Source organism: Anthonomus grandis, chromosome 21, assembly GCF_022605725.1.
Source record: "Anthonomus grandis grandis chromosome 21, icAntGran1.3, whole genome shotgun sequence".
NCBI lineage: Eukaryota > Metazoa > Arthropoda > Insecta > Coleoptera > Curculionidae > Anthonomus > Anthonomus grandis.
In genome coordinates, this window is record NC_065566.1 from 1,029,295 (window position 1) to 1,049,028 (window position 19,734).

At 32.1% G+C, this 19,734-nt stretch overlaps 4 protein-coding genes across 17 annotated transcripts in view; 1 reads left to right on the forward strand and 3 right to left on the reverse strand.

The window, feature by feature from the left end:
* The window catches only part of LOC126748056 (uncharacterized), a 1,030,708-nt gene that overhangs the window by 674,636 nt on the left and 336,338 nt on the right, over positions 1-19,734 (reverse strand). The gene's annotated exons all lie outside the window — the stretch shown is intronic.
* Positions 1-19,734, reverse strand: part of LOC126748063 (uncharacterized) — a 173,665-nt gene that overhangs the window by 100,629 nt on the left and 53,302 nt on the right. The gene's annotated exons all lie outside the window — the stretch shown is intronic.
* LOC126748055 (uncharacterized) lies at positions 1,351-11,797 on the forward strand. 3 transcript variants are annotated; one of them, XM_050457027.1, is made up of 5 exons: positions 1,356-1,660; positions 2,333-2,485; positions 3,678-3,863; positions 6,094-11,347; positions 11,400-11,797. In XM_050457027.1, exon 4 carries the CDS (start codon positions 6,138-6,140, stop codon positions 10,212-10,214), a length of 4,077 nt encoding a protein of 1,358 aa, XP_050312984.1. In that variant the 5' UTR covers positions 1,356-1,660; positions 2,333-2,485; positions 3,678-3,863; positions 6,094-6,137; the 3' UTR covers positions 10,215-11,347; positions 11,400-11,797. The 3 variants fall into 3 exon arrangements, with proteins under 3 accessions (XP_050312982.1, XP_050312984.1, XP_050312983.1); XM_050457025.1 differs by having other exon boundaries at positions 1,351-1,660; positions 3,678-11,347; XM_050457026.1 differs by lacking the exons at positions 1,356-1,660; positions 2,333-2,485; positions 3,678-3,863 and having other exon boundaries at positions 5,375-8,463; positions 11,258-11,347.
* On the reverse strand, positions 12,377-13,670 carry LOC126748071 (sporozoite surface protein 2-like). The gene is made up of 4 exons (XM_050457083.1): positions 13,338-13,670; positions 13,128-13,275; positions 12,947-13,039; positions 12,377-12,867 (listed from the first exon to the last, which is right to left on the reverse strand). Exons 1-4 carry the CDS (start codon positions 13,389-13,391, stop codon positions 12,719-12,721), a joined length of 444 nt encoding a protein of 147 aa, XP_050313040.1. The 5' UTR covers positions 13,392-13,670; the 3' UTR covers positions 12,377-12,718.

Here is a 19,734-nt window from a genome sequence, read left to right on the forward strand (position 1 = left end):
TGGAATCGATTCGTTTCAACGTTTGGGTACCTCGTAATATTCCTCATAATTTTTGTGAAAGATAAAACGTTGTCAGTCTTATGGTTTATTTAAAAAAAAATAAAAAGCGTTTTTCCGAAATTTTTTGTGGATATACCCGTTTCGATTTTGGAGCAAAATCAAAATATTTTTCTCTTGGGTTTTTTTGCTGGAAATTACCAACTTAGGGCTTACATTATAATTTGTCATTAGTCAATAGTCATTTTAATTTAAAAAAATGGTACCGTGGGAAAAGCGTGTTCTTTTTTCACATTACTAATATCTCGATTTCTAAAGTTTTGATTCAATTTGCCGATGGCATCTTTTATTCCTTATTCTGTTAAACCTGTTTTAATTTTATTATAACTGCTTTTCAAAATAAAAAAGTAAAATAAAAACATTGACGTAAAAACCCGATTGTTCTATTCCAATACATAAAAAACCCTCTCTGAATATTATGGCATTTCTATAAATTATGAACAATGATGTCATAAAGCTTTTTTTTGTTTTTTGAATGGTTCTTATGAATGGTATTACTGTATAATTATTAATTAAGAAAAAATTAAAACCATTTTTTCAAAATTTTTCGCGGGTATACGATCCCTTCGATTTTGAAAAAAAAAAAAATTAGTTTGTTGGTTTATTTGGTATGTATGGTTTATTTAGGATACAACTAATAAATTGTTTTGAAAATAAGTTTTTAGACTTTATATTTACAAAACTTATTTATTAGCAATAAATGTTTTTAGTCAAACACTTATGTTTTTTTCAACTAAATGTATAGTCATGATCCCTGACCATTAACGTTGTTTAGTAGCTCTTGAATAATTACTAACATTTTGTATTTTAACATTTTTATAAGAAAAGCATTTTCTTCACTATGTCGATTAAATTATAAATAAAAAAGAAATTAGACTTGATAAAAGAAATCTAAATTTTAAAAAATGCTTCTATAAAAATATTGCGTTTGACAAGTTTACGTTGATGGTCACCACGAATCTCAAACACCATTGAAGGCAAAAATGGTTAACATCAACTATTATTATAATATTAATATGAAATATTACAATAATAACATTAAATATTATAACATTAATATTATATACAAAAACCCAGAAACCTATTCATAAAATCCTAAAATGAACATAATAAAATAACCCAAACCTAGCAAAAAAAAGTTCGTCAGTGATGACGACGCTTAAATGTCGCTGTTGCGAATCGCTCCATTAAATCATCGCTACATAGAAGCACCTTAAAATACAAGGACAAAGTTAACCGTGCTTTTGACAAATAAACGTATATGGAGCGGTATCCGGGGTAACCAGCGTAAATAAACATTCATTTTAGATTCCTTTGTGCATTATAAGCGTTATAAAATTTCTTTCGGGAAATTTTTAAGGTTTATTTTGTGCTTATTTTGAGAAATATTAATTATTTCGAAGTTATATTAATCGGTTTTAGTTATAAGTTTGTTTGTTTGTCATTTTTAGGTAAGTGATTTGGAGGCGTAAGCAGTTAAGTTTTATTGTGCTGGCGATTGCTTTCTTTAAAGTCCATAAACAAGCAATGTTTTGACAGATTTGGCTCATTGAATGTTTTAGATTTTGTTTCGCCCAGTTAGTTTTATTCTACAAAATCAAAGGTAAGTTTTTATATTAATTTAAGTATATTATCTGTCATAAGTTATATTATCTGTCAATGTGGAAGATTTTGTTTAATTTTTCGGAACAGGATATGTTAATAATTTGATATTTGACACTATAAACGTCAACGTTCTAAAAGTAAACAAGACAATGTGGTTAACAAAAAGTCTTATTTTTATATTGTTATATTTTTATTTACTTAATAGAGGAACAAAATAAAAATATTTTAGATCAATAGAAAAGTCGTTAGCCCATGATAATACCATAGTATATTTCTAATATTATTGTGTTCATAAGTAAATAGAAGCATAACAAATTTGTATATGGTCGAATACAACGTAAATTATCGTTTTTTTTTTAAAAAGTGGTTTATTCAAGGATTTTTTTCTTTTAATATAATCGATTTAAGGTAAGCTTGCTAAGCAATCAAAAAAAATCTGATAATCGTTGGGTAGGTGAATTGCTTAATGACCACACAGTAATTTTAAAAACCATTTATATTATAAATATGGATAGGTAAAAAAGACAATTTAAACATTCATTTTATATTCCGTTTTTGCATCATAAAAGTAGTTGAAGTTCCTTTGGAATTTCTTAATGTGTCCTTTGTGCTAATTTTGAGGAATATTAGAACAGTTTTTAGTTAGACGTTTATATTCTTTCATTTCTAGATTCTGAAGCACCCAACACTTATTAAACTGATTAGATCTAAAAGTGCTGTGCTCCATTGACAAACCAAGCAAGTAAGCAAGGTTTTTGGAAAAATTTTACTCATTGCATCCTATAGTATTTGTCTTCCATAGTTCCAATCTACAAAAGCAAAGGTAAGTTTTATCCAAATTATATATTATCAATATTATAACTTTTACACAGTTTTCAAATCCATTATCCTAAATATATGATTACAGATGTAAAAGATGTGCATGCTATAGATCTGATTCGATTCTTCTTTTCTTTCGAGTTTTCATATATAGGTTATATAGGTTAGACTACTTAGAGCTTTAAAGGATCTAAATTAACGGTATTTTATAACATGCATACTCGAAGGTGTAAATTAATTTTTAATTACATAAAATGTAAAAAAATTTATTGTATGAAACAAAACTAGAAACATTTTTACATATAATTTTTTTTTAGTCTAGTGGTGTTTTTAAAAGTATTTATGGTAACTTTAAAAGTTATTCCTAAAGCAACAATTAAAACTAATTGTTGTCAATCTACTTGCAGTTAATTACAATAATTACAATAATTTATTGTGAGTCTAATCTTATAATATAAAGTATTCTTCATGACAATTATGCTAATTTATGTAATATAAGTTAATTTTTAAATTATTCCTGGGTAATTATTGACATTTTTAAAAAGTGCCTTTATTACTCATATGTGTGTGTCTACTAATATTAATAATCTTATTGTGTTTCTTACTGTTAAAAAACTATTAATTTTAGGAAATACTAAGTAGTAAACTATAAAATCGCAAATATCAACACACTGCATTTAAATTACTATTTTAATAACTAAAATAAAATTATGACACCATTATTGAGGTTTTGTTCGTTTTTACAAGATGGAAATCAATTCAACTTTGAGGAAAACACAAATGAATTCCTCCTCTTCTTACTAATTATGTAATTGTAGGTTAAATATAAAAAGTACAGCAATATTCAGAATGAAGCTGGAGAATTGTTTTAAATATTGTCAACCTTGCAAAAAGCTAAACATATTCGAAAATTCTTGACAAAAAAAACTTTTACAATCTTTTACATCTTATTGAAAGATACTTAATTTTTTAATATTAATTATAAAGCCTAGATACTTTATTTCATTCATTCAGTTTATCGTATTGTTCTATATATTATAAGTTCTATATATATCAATTCTTAATAAAACCTAAAATCATAAATCAGAGAAAGTCTTTGAATTCTTATAGAACATCAGGTCGATATAGATTTAAAATTAATTAATTACAAAAATAAAGCTAGGATTATGATTAAAGTATGTTCAATGGATTTTTAGATGCCAAAAATGAGTAAGAAGTCTGCTAAAACAACAAGACTCCAGAATAAAGAAAAATATATGTCCAGCAAGATGGTAAAGAAAGACAGTGGTGACAAAAAGGAAAATTTAGAAATTCCTGGTAAGCCTATAAATTTGCAACAAAAGTTGCCCAAAGATATGGTTCCAGAGGATAGTACCAGCAAGGTAAAATTTAATGAAATTGTAACACAGTTTAATAAGCGAAAATCATTGTCGGGTATTGATGACAATGATGCATTGTCATCAAAAATTGTCACTCAAAAAAAACAAAAAGTTAATGATTCCTTTAAAAAAATATCACCTATAGATAAAATTGAAAAGAAGCCAGAACCTACTAGAACCAATCACCCAACCAAGTTTGAACTAGCATTAAGAGAAGGCCCCACCATTGTTTGCAGTTGTTGTTTGCGATTATGGTTTCCCACTTCATGTAGAAAAATAGATCTACAAATGCTAGAAAACAAATTTGGAAACCAATTCACTACACAAATTTGCAATGATGGGGTTTTCTTCTGCAACTCTTGCTCTCAAAATATTTATAAAGGACAATTGCCAAAGTTCTGGTCCGGCAATCATAATATTGTTCACCCTATACCAGTTGAGCTAAAAGATCTGACTATCCTTGAAGAAAGGATGGTGTCGGCCAGGTTACCTTTCATGCAAATCCGACAGGTAGGATATGCACGACAGTGTTACATAACTGGCCAAATAGTCAATGTCCCTATAAATATAGATACTTCGACCAAATTATTGCCTAGAAATGTAGAGGAGACACAAACTATTCAGGTTAAGCTCAAGAGAAAAATGAATTATAAAAATGATTATCTCCTGGAAACCATACGGCCCGCAGTTGTTCTAAAAGCGGCAAAATTTTTGTGTCAACAACCTCTTTACATACAAGAAGGCATAAAGCAATCAGATGATTGGGAAAAAAATATTAATGGCTACTTAAGATCTCAAGTAGAATCCTCTGCACAGATCTTAAACGAAGGCTCAAAAGTGGTGGAACTGGATTCTAAAACAGTGTGTAGTGAAAATTTTGAAGAATTGTTCGATAATGCGTTTTTCGAAACAATGGAAGTGCCCCTAGAATCTAAGAATGACGATAAAAATATTCAAAAAGAATCTTCAATTGAAAAAAACAATATATACAATTTAGAGGAATTCTTAGATGAAGAAGAAGAGCCTTTAAATCCTGGGGGCCAAGAAACTTTGCTTGACAAATGTAACCTAGAAAATATCTGTTTTGCCCCAGGAGAAGGTAAAACGCCAATACATTTGATGCTTGACCAGTTTAGCGATGAACTCTCATTTCCTACACTTTTCTGTGGACATGCTAAGCAATTTCTTACAAAATTCTCCTATTCTGACCAGACGAAAATACAACTTCAGCACAAAGACAGGCGATTTGCAAGGACAGACTATCTGTTGTATACATTTAAAAAACGTCAACTAATCCAATTATCCAATGCAATTGCAACATGTCTCAGAAAAAAGAGGAATGAGGATGGAAAATATACAGCTGGACAAGTAAGACAAGCAAATTTTCTAGACCAGTTGATTCGAAGTGACATGGGATTCCATTTTCTTAGTAGAATTGCAGGTTCACCTGCTTATTGGAAGCACGAAAAGACAAAATTACTGTGTATAATTCGCCAGTTTGGAATCCCCACACTGTTTTTTACCGTATCAGCAGCCGAAACAGCATGGCCCGAATTAATCAAGGTATTAGCACAAGTTGTTGATCAAAAAGATGTTACTTTAGAAGAGGCCGCGAGTATGCCCTACTTAGAAAAAACTCGCTTAATTAGAACAGATCCGATAACTTGTGCCAGATACTTTGATTATCGGTTCAAACTGCTATTTAAACATATGAAGAGTCAAAATGGACCCTTTAAACAAAATCCCATAGAGCATCATTATTACCGCATAGAATTTCAACATCGTGGGTCTCCTCATGTTCACGGGTTATTGTGGTTATCCAATGCTCCAAAATTCCAAGAAACACCAGAAAGTTTCAAAGAGTGTGCCGAATTCGCGAACCGGTATATTACTTGTAATAGTGATTTAGAAAGTGTCCGTGATATAATTCAGTTTAATACGCATCATCATTCTAAATCGTGTCAAAAAGAAGTGCGGGGACACAAAGTTTGCAGGTATGGTATCCCATACCTTCCAATGGATAAATCGGTAATTCTAACGCCAATAAAAATTGACAAAACCAAGGAAGCGGATTTACGTAAGGCCATGTCTGAAAAGTTTTTAATGATAATGCGTAGGCTTAAGGATAAACCAGATTTATCATTCGAAAACTTTTTGGCTGACCTTGGTATGTCTAAGGATGAGTATCTTAATGTTATACAGCACAACATATTTAAAACTACTTTATTTTTAGAAAGGCTGCCAAAAGATGGATTTATTAACAACTTTAATGCTGAAATGTTCTCCATGATGAAGAGCAACATGGACATTCAATTAGTTTTTGAGCCATATGGTTGTTGCACCTACATAGTCAACTATATCAATAAGTCCCAAAGAGGTGTGTCTGATATTTTAATGAAGACTATGGAAGAAATTAAAAAAGGTAATTTAGATGTTAAGGGCAAACTTAAATCTCTTGCAGCAGCTTTCTTAAATGCGAGCGAAGTAAGTGCCCAGGAAGCCGCCTACAGCGTGTTACAACTACCGATGCATGACACCTGTACCTCCTATGTATACATCCATACAAATCCAATCAGGGAAAGGACAAAAATGTTGAAACCATTAGCACAACTTAAAGAAATGGACAATGACGATCCCAATATTTATTGTGATGGTCTTATAGAACACTATGAACAGCGGCCTGATGAGATGGAAAACATATGTTTGGCTGAGTTTGCGGCCTATTATGATTTCTTTAAGAAACAAGCAGAAACAAAGGCTAATGGTTTACCCTTAAAAGATGGAAGTGGCGTTTTAGTTAAAAGGGGTCATGCTAAAATTTTAGCCTACCGTAGTTATGGACTTCAGCAAGACCCTCTTAACTATTATAGGGAACAAATAATGTTATACATCCCATGGAGAAATGAAGTGGATGAAGTTGAAAATGACAACATTGATCAACAGACCATATACAAAGATCGATACCAAGAGATTGTTGCAAATCGACAAAAGTTCAATGTCTTAGATGAACAGGTAATCGACGAAGCCCTGAAACTTGCCGAAGACCGATCAAATCAATTAGACGATGGTGGATTCGGTGGAGAAATCGATGATGAGTTTATGCCTTATGGACTAGACAACCCCATTTATGATCCATTCAATCACATCATCGATAAGAAAGACGACGAAGCGCCAGTAAAACATATCGCTTTCCCAACGCCTCATCAGATAAGCGATTCAGAGTATGAAGCCCTCATAAGCAAACTGAATCACAAGCAGTATCAGTTCCTTAATGTCGTGCAAGACAGTCTAATTGAAGGGGAAACTTTCTACTGCACACTTAGTGGTCCAGCAGGTACAGGCAAAAGTCACCTGATTACGGCAATAACCCAGTCGTTATTGCGCCATTTCAACTCAATACCGGGAAATAATCCTGAAAGTTTAAAAGTGTTACTTTGTGCGCCTACAGGTAAAGCGGCATTTAATATCGGAGGTATAACCTTACATGCGGCATTATCGTTACCCGTTAGTCAGTATGGTGAAGAACTAATTCCGTTACACCATGACACCGTTAATACTATATATTGTAATTTGTATGACTTAAAATTAATTATCATAGATGAATATTCCATGGTTGGCGCCAGATTGTTTGACCATATTAACAGTAGATTGCAGCAAATCTTTAAATCTGACGCCATCTTTGGAAATATTTCAATAATTTTATGCGGCGATAATCGTCAATTACCCCCAGTAAGGGATATGTATATTTTTTGCCCAGTAAAAACAAATCCGTATAAAGAATTATGCGGAACGTATCTGTGGGATCATTTTAAATATTTTGAACTTTCAGAAATAATGAGACAGAGTGAAGATAAGTCTTTTGCAGTTGCCCTCAATAATATGGCGTTTGGTAAAATGACCGACGAAGATGTGCAATTGATCAAGTCCAGGGAAGTCGACAGTATTGACCAAATTCCTGAAGACACTATGCATTTATTTTGCACCAATGCAGAAGTAGATGCATTCAATGAAATGAAACTGTCTACATTTAAAACCGAGCGAGCCGTAAGTCAAGCCAGAGACGTTATCAAAGGGAGTTGCTCAGAACGATTAAAAAATTTATTTCTGGAACACGCAAAAAGCCTAAAAAAGGGGGAGAGTTTTGGCCTAATGTTAAATTTAATATTGCAGGTAGATGCCAAATATATGATTTCAATGAATGTGGACACCAGTGATGGAATAGTGAATGGTGCAACAGGCATCCTACGTCAAATAGACTATGACCGAAGTAAAATTCCATTCAGAGTGTGGATGGAGTTCTTCGATTCCAAGTCAGGCCAGGAATGCCGCAAGAGAAACGAATCCCTTAGGAAGTCTATGGGTGTGTTATACACTTGGACGCCCATAGAAAGAGCTGCCAGAGCTGTTAAAATTCAAAAAGGCAGCAATGTTCACGTTGAGCGTCTTCAGTTTCCTCTTGTAATCAGTGAAGGAATTACAATCCACAAGAGTCAAGGTGCCACCTACAAACAGGTGGCTGTTCACATTGGAAATCGCATGACGAGAACCAGTACCTATGTTGCTTGTAGTCGGGCCACAAAGCTAAGTGGCCTCTACATCATTGGTAAGTTTAAGGCCCCTAAACCGGCAACCGAAAAGGATGCTGCTTATAAAGAACTGGTAAATATGCAAGAAAACAAACTTATAACATCCAGGTATGACACTCAGTATCTTAATGATTCTAATGTCAAATACATTATTGCTTATCAAAATGTGCAAAGTCTACCAAAAAATTTTAATTTTATAAAAAATAATCCCATTTTTAAAGACGCACATTTCCTAATTTTTGTTGAAACCTGGTTACTTAAAAAGAAACAAAATTTAAAAATAAATGATTTTGAAGTGTTTGCCAACCTGAATAACGATCAAACTGTAAGTAAACCCTTTGGCATAATTTGTTTCAAGAAAAAAAATGTATCAGCAAAAATAAAGTCAGTGAAAAAATACACCAAAGATTTCTGTGGTATAGTGTTTCAAGCAATCACATTTTACTTGAATGAAATTTATGTCATAGCAGTTTATATTCCTCCAAAATTGAGCATTGCACATGCTAAATTTTGTTTGGAGGAGATTATTGATCAACAAAGTGATATCCTAATCATCGGTGATTTTAATCAAGATATTATCAATCAAAATGAAAATGGTTTGAAAAATTGTTTAATATCTAAAGGTTTAAGTTGCAAATTGAGTGTTGGCGAATCAACTACAAAATCAAAAACTCAAATTGATTGGCTTTTTAGTAATTTTAATAATTTGAGTTACAATATTTACAATACTGTGTATAGTCACCATAAATCACTAGTGGTTAGTATTTATGATAAAGGTTTTATTCCCAAGCAGGTAAAAAACGTTGATAAAAATAAACAATCTACAAAAGGCTCTACTGAACTAAAATTTAATACCAAGCAAATGCAAATTTTACCAACACAAAATTCATTGGGTATCTCTACTTACCAAAGTGTAGAAGATAATAATGACAATATGGTAGTAGATATTAGTTCAGATGACGAAAACAACCCCAACTTATTTACTAAACCGCCTGCTTTATTAAATACCGATATGGTATCATGTTATGCAAATAGCATCGTACAGTCATTTTTATGTTTACCTGAATTTCGCTTATCCATTTCAAAGCGAAATACAGCGCTAAACAGTATTCTAAATGATATTATGCTGACCAAAATTAATTCCACATTAAAAGTTCGACAATTGGTGTCTGGTCGAAATGGTGAAAATTTTGCTGTAAATCAACAAATGGACGCTCAATCATTTTGTCAATCTTTAATCAGAAGATTAGATGCAGATGATTTTAGCATTTTCATAAAAGCTAATGGTCATGAACTTTTAAATTGTCAAAACTGTAATATTAATATGAATGAAAATGAACAAATAATATACACTCATTTTCTTTATTTTCCTGAAAACTGTGGCAATTTAATTGATTTTAATTCAATGTTAATGCTAAAAGACTCTGATAGATTATGCCCATACTGTAACAATAATCTAAAAACACGTTCAGTGGTTATATGCCATAAATATTTGGTAGTATGTCTTCAGAGAATTGGCCCTCAAGGGAATAAGATAAATACCAAATTTTACAATTTTGCCTCTGAAAGTGTTATTTTGGATGATCAAATATTCCGAGTGAAAAGTGTTGTTAAGCATCATGGAAACACCATTGGATCTGGTCATTATACATCTATAGTTAATTATAACGATCAATGGTGGAAATGTGATGATAATCGCATAACTAGAATGTCTGGGTTTGATAACACTTTAGAAGATGTATACTTATTGCTCTTAGAAAAATGCTAAATTTTCTTAAAATACTAGGACAAACCTATTTAACATAAACAAAATTACAAATGAGCAAAGTAGTATTCAAATAGTATGAGCAGTGAGTTTTGCATTGCAAGCAAATAAAACATCAGTTTACTCACACTTCTAGCTCAACATGCATCCAGGGGTTATCCGGCCCGACTGTAACCAAAACTCTTGACGCACTTCGATTCAGATACTAGGTTATGATCTCCCGCCCCCCAAAAGATTTCACTACGTGATATCTTTATATATTAGAGTCATCTTATGCGATAAGTGATTAAACCTAGCTTAATGGCCAATTTGTTATAATGCATGTAATTACTTATTGCAATGGGTGACGGATTTTTCATTCGGCGAGGCAACTTTTGCTATTAATAAGTCTTGAGGTATCAAAAGTCGGAGTATAAAGATTAGTGAGTGGTAAATAGTAGATAATTGTAGAAGTGCCTTGTGCTATTGGCATGGCTTACTATTAATCATTCGCTTTCTCAATGAAAATCCCTTTTCTAGTTTTATATATATTTTTAAATATATATTTAAATATAAAAGTCTCTCTGGGAGAGTAAACTATACAATTTCATATTTATCTGTAAAACATATAATTTTGCTATGTGGCTACTAAGCACAATTAATTCTTTAATTTATATTTCATGGTTTATTTTCAATGTGATATGGAAATGTATGGTTTATCTGTAAAAATAGCAAATCAACAGACCATGTCTGTTTTGTTTAAATATGCTATATTAATTTAAAACAGCATAACCTCGTAAAATCAGTTTTCGTTATAAATGTTCATGATATAAATATGAGATATTATTATGTTAATTTATTAAGAATTTTTTAGAGAAAGTTGATGTAATTAATTCGCGATTTACAAAAAACTGATTTTCGCTCTGACAAGTGCCTCTTAAGTCCTGGATGATTCTTAAACAAATAAAATTCTTTTTTCAGCAACATTATCTTCTGATTGTGACAAATGTTTTGTCATAGTAATTTAATATTTTTTTATCATATATTCTTTATTATATTGTATTTAGGAAATTAAGATTGAAGACGATATTACTACTTTGATACAACTCTGGTACCGCTCTTTCCAAAAATAGACTGCCAACCTGTGGAGAATATAGGTAAACGTTGCTTTTATATAATTTTTTAAAATTAATTGTCTAATTATTACAGAAAAAAGAACCTACGAGAGCAATATATGCCCTATACCCGCCTCCTCGACACCCTACCCTTATCCGACGGCTACACATACTATATTAGCAGAGGCCGCCGCAGAAGAATTTACCAATACTAGTGTTTCTGAAGAGAGAAATAAAATGGAGTAAAAAATTTCATAATTCTAGATAATTTTATAATTACGTTTTCTCATTGTTGTCGTAATAATTATTTTCCCTTTCACTGTCAACTTATGAAGCCTGAGGTTTGACTAAAAATTAAATAATAGATTACAAATAACCAATTTCGAATACAGTAGATTTTAATTCTTAATGCTTTTTGTTTGTGATTCCAATATCAATATTTTTATATTTTGTTAAGATATAATTATATATAATATATACGTGTTATTACTATAGAGTTTTATTCCATTTCAGAAACACCAATGAACATCACATATACAAATATATAAATGATCTTCCATGGAAGCTCTAGATTTATGATGTTTAAATATCACAAACATTTTATTTTTATTTTTTGTTCACTCAGATATATTACAGAACAACTAACGGAAAAACTTCTTTGAGACTCTCTTTTAAAAAATAAAAACTATTCAATCATTTATCAACACATCTCTTACCAGTAGTAAGTATGAGTTAAAATTATCTATAGAAACGCTCCACTTGCTTACTACAAAAAAATAAAGTTTAATGGATTTTTTATTTATTTACTTATGAGAAATTGGAAGCTACTGTGAACATTTGTGTATTGTCAACTTAGAACATTGAAACGTTTTCATTGTTCTAAGATTTTCATTGCGTATTTTTATAGCGTTTAGTTTAATTCAATGAGCAATATACAAGTATAACACAGATATAGCGCAGTCTATAGCCTGCCTTTAGGATATTATTAAAGTTAAAAAACCCTTTCACACTTTTCTCAAAAGACTTTCACTTTTAGAATAATACAGGCAATCCAGTATAAATAATAAACTATTTATTTGTTTTTTTTTATTAAAAAATAATAAAACGCAACAACTTATCAAGTCCAGTGCAACGATATATTAGAATGGTCACCCGTCAAAACACCATCATTCCACCTGCCAAACAATGTAAATAGAAGGTGGATGACATTGTTTGGCAGGTAGAATGCTGGTGTTTTGACGGATGACCATTCTAATGTATCGTTGAACTGGACTTTACTATCTACATAACTATAACTTACATACTATCAATAACTTATTAAATAACTTAACTATAACTTAACATAAATAACATAAAAAATTACATAAACATTAATAAATAACATAAAAAATTAAATGAATCTAAAATTTAAACCTACTCTACCCTCCCCCTTCCCCTGCCACGACCTCGGCCCCTCCTCGAGCCCCCTCGCCACTGGTACCCGCTTGTAGTGGCCCCCGTGTGCTTCAGCACGGCGGAGGCCACCGAGGCCATGGCGTCGGTTACTACCGACAGTAATACTTCTAAAAAAAAATAATATATAACAAACCTTAATCTATATAAATTTGAAAAGAAAATTAATATAAAAAAGTTATATATTACTCTGTTTATGAAGAACCGATTGCTCGTGCTGTCGTTCCAGCCTTTTCTTCCTCCAGTTCCTTCCCCTTTGCCTCCACCTATTGTAATTTTCCTCTGTAACAAAATAAAAGATTTGAAATCTTCCGTTTTCTGTGACAAATGAAAAGAAAATTGTCAGTATTCCAGAGAATTTTATACTTACGATTATTGGGTTGGGTTGGGTTGCGTTGGTTCGGGTTGGGTTGGGTGGGTTGGTTCGGGTTGGGTTGGGTGGGTTGGTTCGGGTTGGGTTGGGTGGGTTGGTTCGGGTTGGGTTGGGTTGGGCTGGCTTTTCTCCCCTGAGGTTCTGACTAGATATTCAATAAAATATAACAATTCACTTATTTAAAATATAATCTAAATTAATTCTTACCGGTGTAAACTCCATTAGCGCCTCCAAACTTTGGGCAATTTCGTCTACGTTCATGACGAACTCACAAAAAAAACCCAAATAATGGTTGTTAGGGACGCTGTTTGTATCGTTCACCTGAAGTTACCGTTCGTATTGTATTGTTTCTAAGAGAGCATTAAATGAAATAACCTCGATTCCATACTACAGGGGCGATTAAAACTTTGTTTTGGTTAAAATATAAGAATCGAGTTCAATTAATTTATTTGTGCAGCTTTTTTCCTTATATTGATTTATTTCATTTACAGATATTTGAAATATAAGACACACAACGCGACTATATAACAAATTATGGTTCTTTGAAGCATGATACCCCAACAACTGGTCCTTTCTTTCCTTGGCAGGTAAACGTTAGCCTCCCCCACTCACCTAAGTACACCTGATAATTTTTGATTTTTTTTTTTTAAATTCCCTTATGGCTTTTCACAGACAAAACCTAAAGGTTCCAAACTGGTCCCCACGGACCAAAAGTATAGGAGCGAAGCGACTATACTTGTTATATAGTCGCAGACTATATTATGCACGCCACGTCGGGCCCGAAAAATCGTGTTTTTTTGGAAATAAAAATTCATATCTTTGGCTGTATGGCTAGCGAAACGATGAAATTTGGCATAGGGTCTCTCAATACATTGGGAATGATGGATCCGTAAACGATTTTTTTTTCCGGTGCCACCAAACGGAGCGGTACTGTCTCAAAGTCAAAAATTCGTAAAAAAATGGGTCAAATTCCTTTCAGACGCGAGAACTCAAATAAAAAGCCTTTAAAAGACTTAAAATTTTTAGGACATAAGGGTCGGTGGGGCCTTAAGAACTGTATACTTTTTGGGCCAGATCGGTATACAGGGTGAGTTGTTATAAGCGAACAAAAGTGACTAAAAAAAAAATTGAAACTTCTCCAGAGGCTAAAAAAAAATTTTTATAAAAAAAGTGTTTCGGCGAAAAGACTTCGTTTTATAAGAGATTTAACATACTTGGAGCTTTTTTTTGTAAAAAATTTATTTTACGAGTTCTGGCATTTTCAGTTTTTTGGAATTTTCTGCCAAACGATACTTATTTTGGGAATTTTTTTTTTTTCAAAAAATAACTTCATCTTTTACCTTTCATATGCCATATAACCGAAATTTTTGGGAACCATACAGGGCGAGCAATAATGAACTTTACCCATGAAGGTCCGACCCGAAAATCACATTTTATTTAATAACTTTTTAGTGGTTGCACCTGGACAATTTATATTCTCAGGCATTAAATACTTTAATAACCCCATTATTTGTGTAAAATTACAATCTTCCAACTTTAATAGGTTTTGAGCAATTCGAATTTTCGCGTTTAATTCATTTGCCACGTCCCTGTACATGGTGAAAAGATCAGACATCATCTAAAAGATCCGAAATTTTGTTTTACAACACATACTAAAATTTCAGTGTTCCAGCGATAGTACAAGTACCCGAAAAATGCGATTTTATGAAAAAAGTCCATTTTTTTGCGTTTTTGCAGGTAATTGGAGGTGTCAACCTAAACTCTGATGAAATGGCTAGTGGGAACAATACTTTGACGCATGGTGGATACAAATTTTTTGCTCGTGACAGGTGGCCGGGACTTGGTTTGGTTTTTTGTAAAATTATGAATGAAAATGAACCGGAAACGATCAGGGAAAGGAAGCACCGAATCAGAAAATGAATGGGCTTTCCGAATCTGTGCATATCAATAGGGGAAATTGTGTATTGCGGCCAGGAAAATTCGGCAAACATTTTGACGTCTTCGAAAAATGCCGTTTTTTTGAAAAGTCAGTGGTTTTATACCGGGGTGAGGCGAAATGAAATTTGCCCGATTATTTTATTAAAATTATTCGAATATATACACGGGTCAGTCGTAATGATCTATTTAATTTAAAATAAAAATTTAGATATTAGGTGAGTTTTTACTATTTAGTTTATTATTAATAAATGTTAACAATTCTTAAACATTGCTTTTGGGTTATAAATAAATTTTTTTTGAAATTATTCATTTTTAAGGTTAGTCGAGTATCATAACTTTTTTGGTATTGGTGCGATTTACAGACATGAATTACTATAAAGTCTTTTATGCCTAAAAATTTCAATTTTTTTGACAGCGTTAAAATTGAGATCTCGTGCAAAAATGAATTTTGAGCCGTTTTTTTACGAATTTTTGACTTTGAGACAGTACCGCTCCGTTTGGTGGTACCGGAAAAAAAAATCGTTTACGGATCCATCATTCCCAATGTATTGAGAGACCCTATGCCAAATTTCATCGTTTCGCTAGCCATACAGCCAAAGATATGAATTTTTATTTCCAAAAAAACACGATTTTTCGGGCCCGACGTGGCGTGCATAATATAGTCTGCGACTATATAACAAGTATAGTCGCTTCGCTCCTATACTTTTGGTCCGTGGGGACCAGTTTGGAACCTTTAGGTCTTGTTTGTGAATGGCTATAAAGGAATTCTTAAAAAAAAAACCAAAATTGTCAGGTGTACCAACGTTTATATGCCAAGGAAAGAGATGACCAGTGGTTGGGGTATCATGCTTCAAAGAACCATAATTTGTTATATAGTCGCGTTGTGTTAGTATACTATCTTATATTTCAAATATCTGTCGAAGTATATTAATTGTATTCTAAATAAAGCCTGAATACCAAATTCGAGCAGAATCGGACCAATAGCTAAAAAGTTACGGTAGTCATGTGACCTAGGCTGACTCAAATGTCAGTTATCTGTCATAATTTATTCCTTGTATCCTAAAGAAACCATAAATACCAAATTCAGAGAGAAGTTCCCATAAGGGTCTATTTATTGAAATAGAACAAACAGGGATTTTACGTCGATTTGTTTTAATTTTCCTTTTTGTTTTGAAATATAATAGTAATAAAATATCAAAAGAATTGACAGGAGGAGAATAAGAAATAAAAGAAACCATCAACGAATCGAATCGAAGCTATAGAAGTCGAGATATTAGTAAAAATGTGAAAAAAAATAAAAGAAAACTCGTTTTTTTTCCACGGTACCATTTTTTTTCTTAAAATGATAATTGACAAATTATAATGCAAGCCCTAAGTTGGCAATTTCCAGTAAAAAAAACCCAAGAAAAAAAATTTTTTTTTTTGCTCCAAAATCGAAAGGGGTATAGCCATGAAAAATTGTGAAAAAATGGTTTTTATTTTTTTCTAACTAAACTATAACTCTAACAACTTTTTGCCTTAAACAAAAGTTCTAGGGAATATTACGAGGTATTCGAATTTAAAAACTAATTGATTATAGCTATCACAGATTCGGAGAAAATTGTAAAAAACTATAATTCATAAATATCGAATTATCAAGAGCCCTATGAAAAAATTTCATTTTTTTATTTTTCTATCAGGTACTACTTCAGGATACCTTTCAAAAAGGTTATTATCGATTTGACTCTAAAATGAACAGAAAACCTATTTATTTGCATTTATCGATTTTCGAACAAAACCGGGCCCAAAATTAAAATTTTTTCAAAACATGCTCCAAATTCCAAATTTCTTTTTTCTGGCTAAAGACCATTCAAAAAGGAATGAAAAAGCTTAATGACAAAAATTTTCAAAATCTATAATAATGCTACAATATTATGAAAGAAGATAAGTTCCCTTTAAAGCATATCCAACCGATGATTTTTTAATTTGTTTTTCAAAGGCAAATCTAAGAAACAATTAAGTTAAAAGCAATAGGGTACTACAAAATATTATCTATAAATATATACATATAATCTAATAGGAAATTTCAATCAAATCGGACGAATACGAAAGAAATTTTGATAGTCACGTGACTTAAAAACGCAATATTTTAAAAATTTGTAAAAATTCAATAATGGCATCCTAATAAAACTCTAAATACCAAATTTCAACCCAATCGGATCAATAGCAAAAGAATTATCAAAGTCACGTGACTTTAAAATATAATTTGACAATTATCTGTTAAAATTTATTAATTGTGTCCTAAATAAAGCATAAATACCAAATTTGAACCCAATCGGACTCATAGCAAAAAAGTTACAATAGTCACGTGACCCGGAAGTCAAATGTCAAATATCTGTCAAAAATTAATAATTGCATCCTAAATAAAGCCCAAATACCAAATTTGAACCCAATCAGACCAATAGCAAAAAAGTTACGATAGTCACGTGACCTGGAAGTCAAATGTCAAATATCTATGAAAAATTAATAATTGCATCCTAAATAAACCCCAAATACCAAATTTCATTCAAATCGGACAAATAGGAAGAAAGTTAAGGTAGTCACGTGACCCTAAAACATAGTCATGTCAAATATCTGTAAAAATTTATTAATCTTATCCGAAATAGGTACTAGGTACCAAATTTCAACCAAATCGCACCAATACCAAAAAAGTTATGATACTCGACTAACCTTAAAAATCAATAATTTCAAAAATTTTTTATTTATAACCCAAAAGCAATGTTTAAGAATTATTAACATTTATTAATAATAAACTAAATAGTAAAAGCTCACCTAATATCTAAATTTTTATTTTAAATTAAATAGATCATTACGACTGACCCGTGTATATATTCGAATAATTTTAATAAAATAATCGGGCAAATTTCATTTCGTCTCACCCCGGTATAAAACCACTGACTTTTCAAAAAAACGGCATTTTTCGAAGACGTCAAAATGTTTGCCGAATTTTCCTGGCCGCAATACACAATTTCCCCAATTGATATGCACAGATTCGGAAAGCCCATTCATTTTCTGATTCGGTGCTTCCTTTCCCTGATCGTTTCCGGTTCATTTTCATTCATAATTTTACAAAAAACCCAACCAAGTCCCGGCCACCTGTTACGAGCAAAAAATTTGTAACCACAATGCGTCAAAGTATTGTTCCCACTAGCCATTTCATCAGAGTTTAGGTTGACACCTCCAATTACCTGCAAAAACGCAAAAAAATGGACTTTTTTCATAAAATCGCATTTTTCGGGTACTTGTACTATCGCTGGAACCCTGAAATTTTAGTATGTGTTGTAAAACAAAATTTCGGATCTTTTAGACGATGTCTGATCTTTTCACCATGTACAGGGACGCGGCAAATGAATTAAACGCGAAAATTCGAATTGCTCAGAACCTATTAAAGTTGGAAGATTGTAATTTTACACAAATAATGGGGTTATTAAAGTATTTAATGCCTGAGAATATAAATTGTCCAGGTGCAACCACTAAAAAGTTATTAAATAAAATGTGATTTTCGGGTCGGACCTTCATGGGTAAAGTTCATTATTGCTCACCCTGTATGGTTCCCAAAAATTTCGGTTATATGGCATATAAAAGGTAAAGGATGAAGTTATTTTTTGAAAAAAAAAATTTTCCCAAAATAAGTATCGTTTGGCGGAAAATCCTAAAAAACTGAAAATGCCAGAACTCGTAAAATAAATTTTTTACAAAAAAAAGCTCCAAGTATGTCAAATCTCTTATAAAACGAAGTCTTTTCGCCGAAACACTTTTTTTATAAAATTTTTTTTTTAGCCTCTGGAGAAGTTTGAATTTTTTTTTAAGTCACTTTTGTTCGCTTATAACAACTCACCCTGTATACCGATCTGGCCCAAAAAGTATACAGTTCTTAAGCCCCCACCGACCCTTATGTCCTAAAAATTTAAAGTTTTTTAAAGGCTTTTTATTTGAGTTCTCGCGTCTGAAAGGAATTTGACCCGTTTTTTTACGAATTTTTGACTTTGAGACAGTACCGCTCCGTTTGGTGGTACCCGAAAAAAAAATCGTTTACGGATCCGTCATTCTCAATGTATTGAGAGACTCTATGCCAAATTTCATCGTTTCGCTAACCATACAGCCAAAGATATGAATTTTTATTTCCAAAAAAACACGATTTTTCGGGCCCGACGTGGCGTGCATAATATAGTCTGCGACTATATAACAAGTATAGTCGCTTCGCTCCTATACTGTTGGTCCGTGGGGACCAGTTTGGAACCTCTAAGTCCTGTCAGTGATGGGCCTTAGAGGATTTCTTAAAACAAAACAAAAATTATCAGGTGTACCAACGTTTATATGCCAAGGAAAGAGATGACCAGTGGTTGGGGTATCATGCTTCAAAGAACCATAATTTGTTATATAGTCGCGTTGTGTGTCGATATACTGTCTTATATTTCAAATATCTGTCAAAATATATTAATTGTATTCTAAATTTTGCCTGAGTACCAAATTCCAACAGAATCGGACCAATAGCAAAAAAGTTACGGTAGTCACGTGACCTGGGCTGAAACTCAAATGTCAGTTATCTGTCATAATTTATTAGTTGTATCCTAAATAAACCATAAATACCAAAATTAGAGAGAAGTTATAGAAGTCGAGATATTAG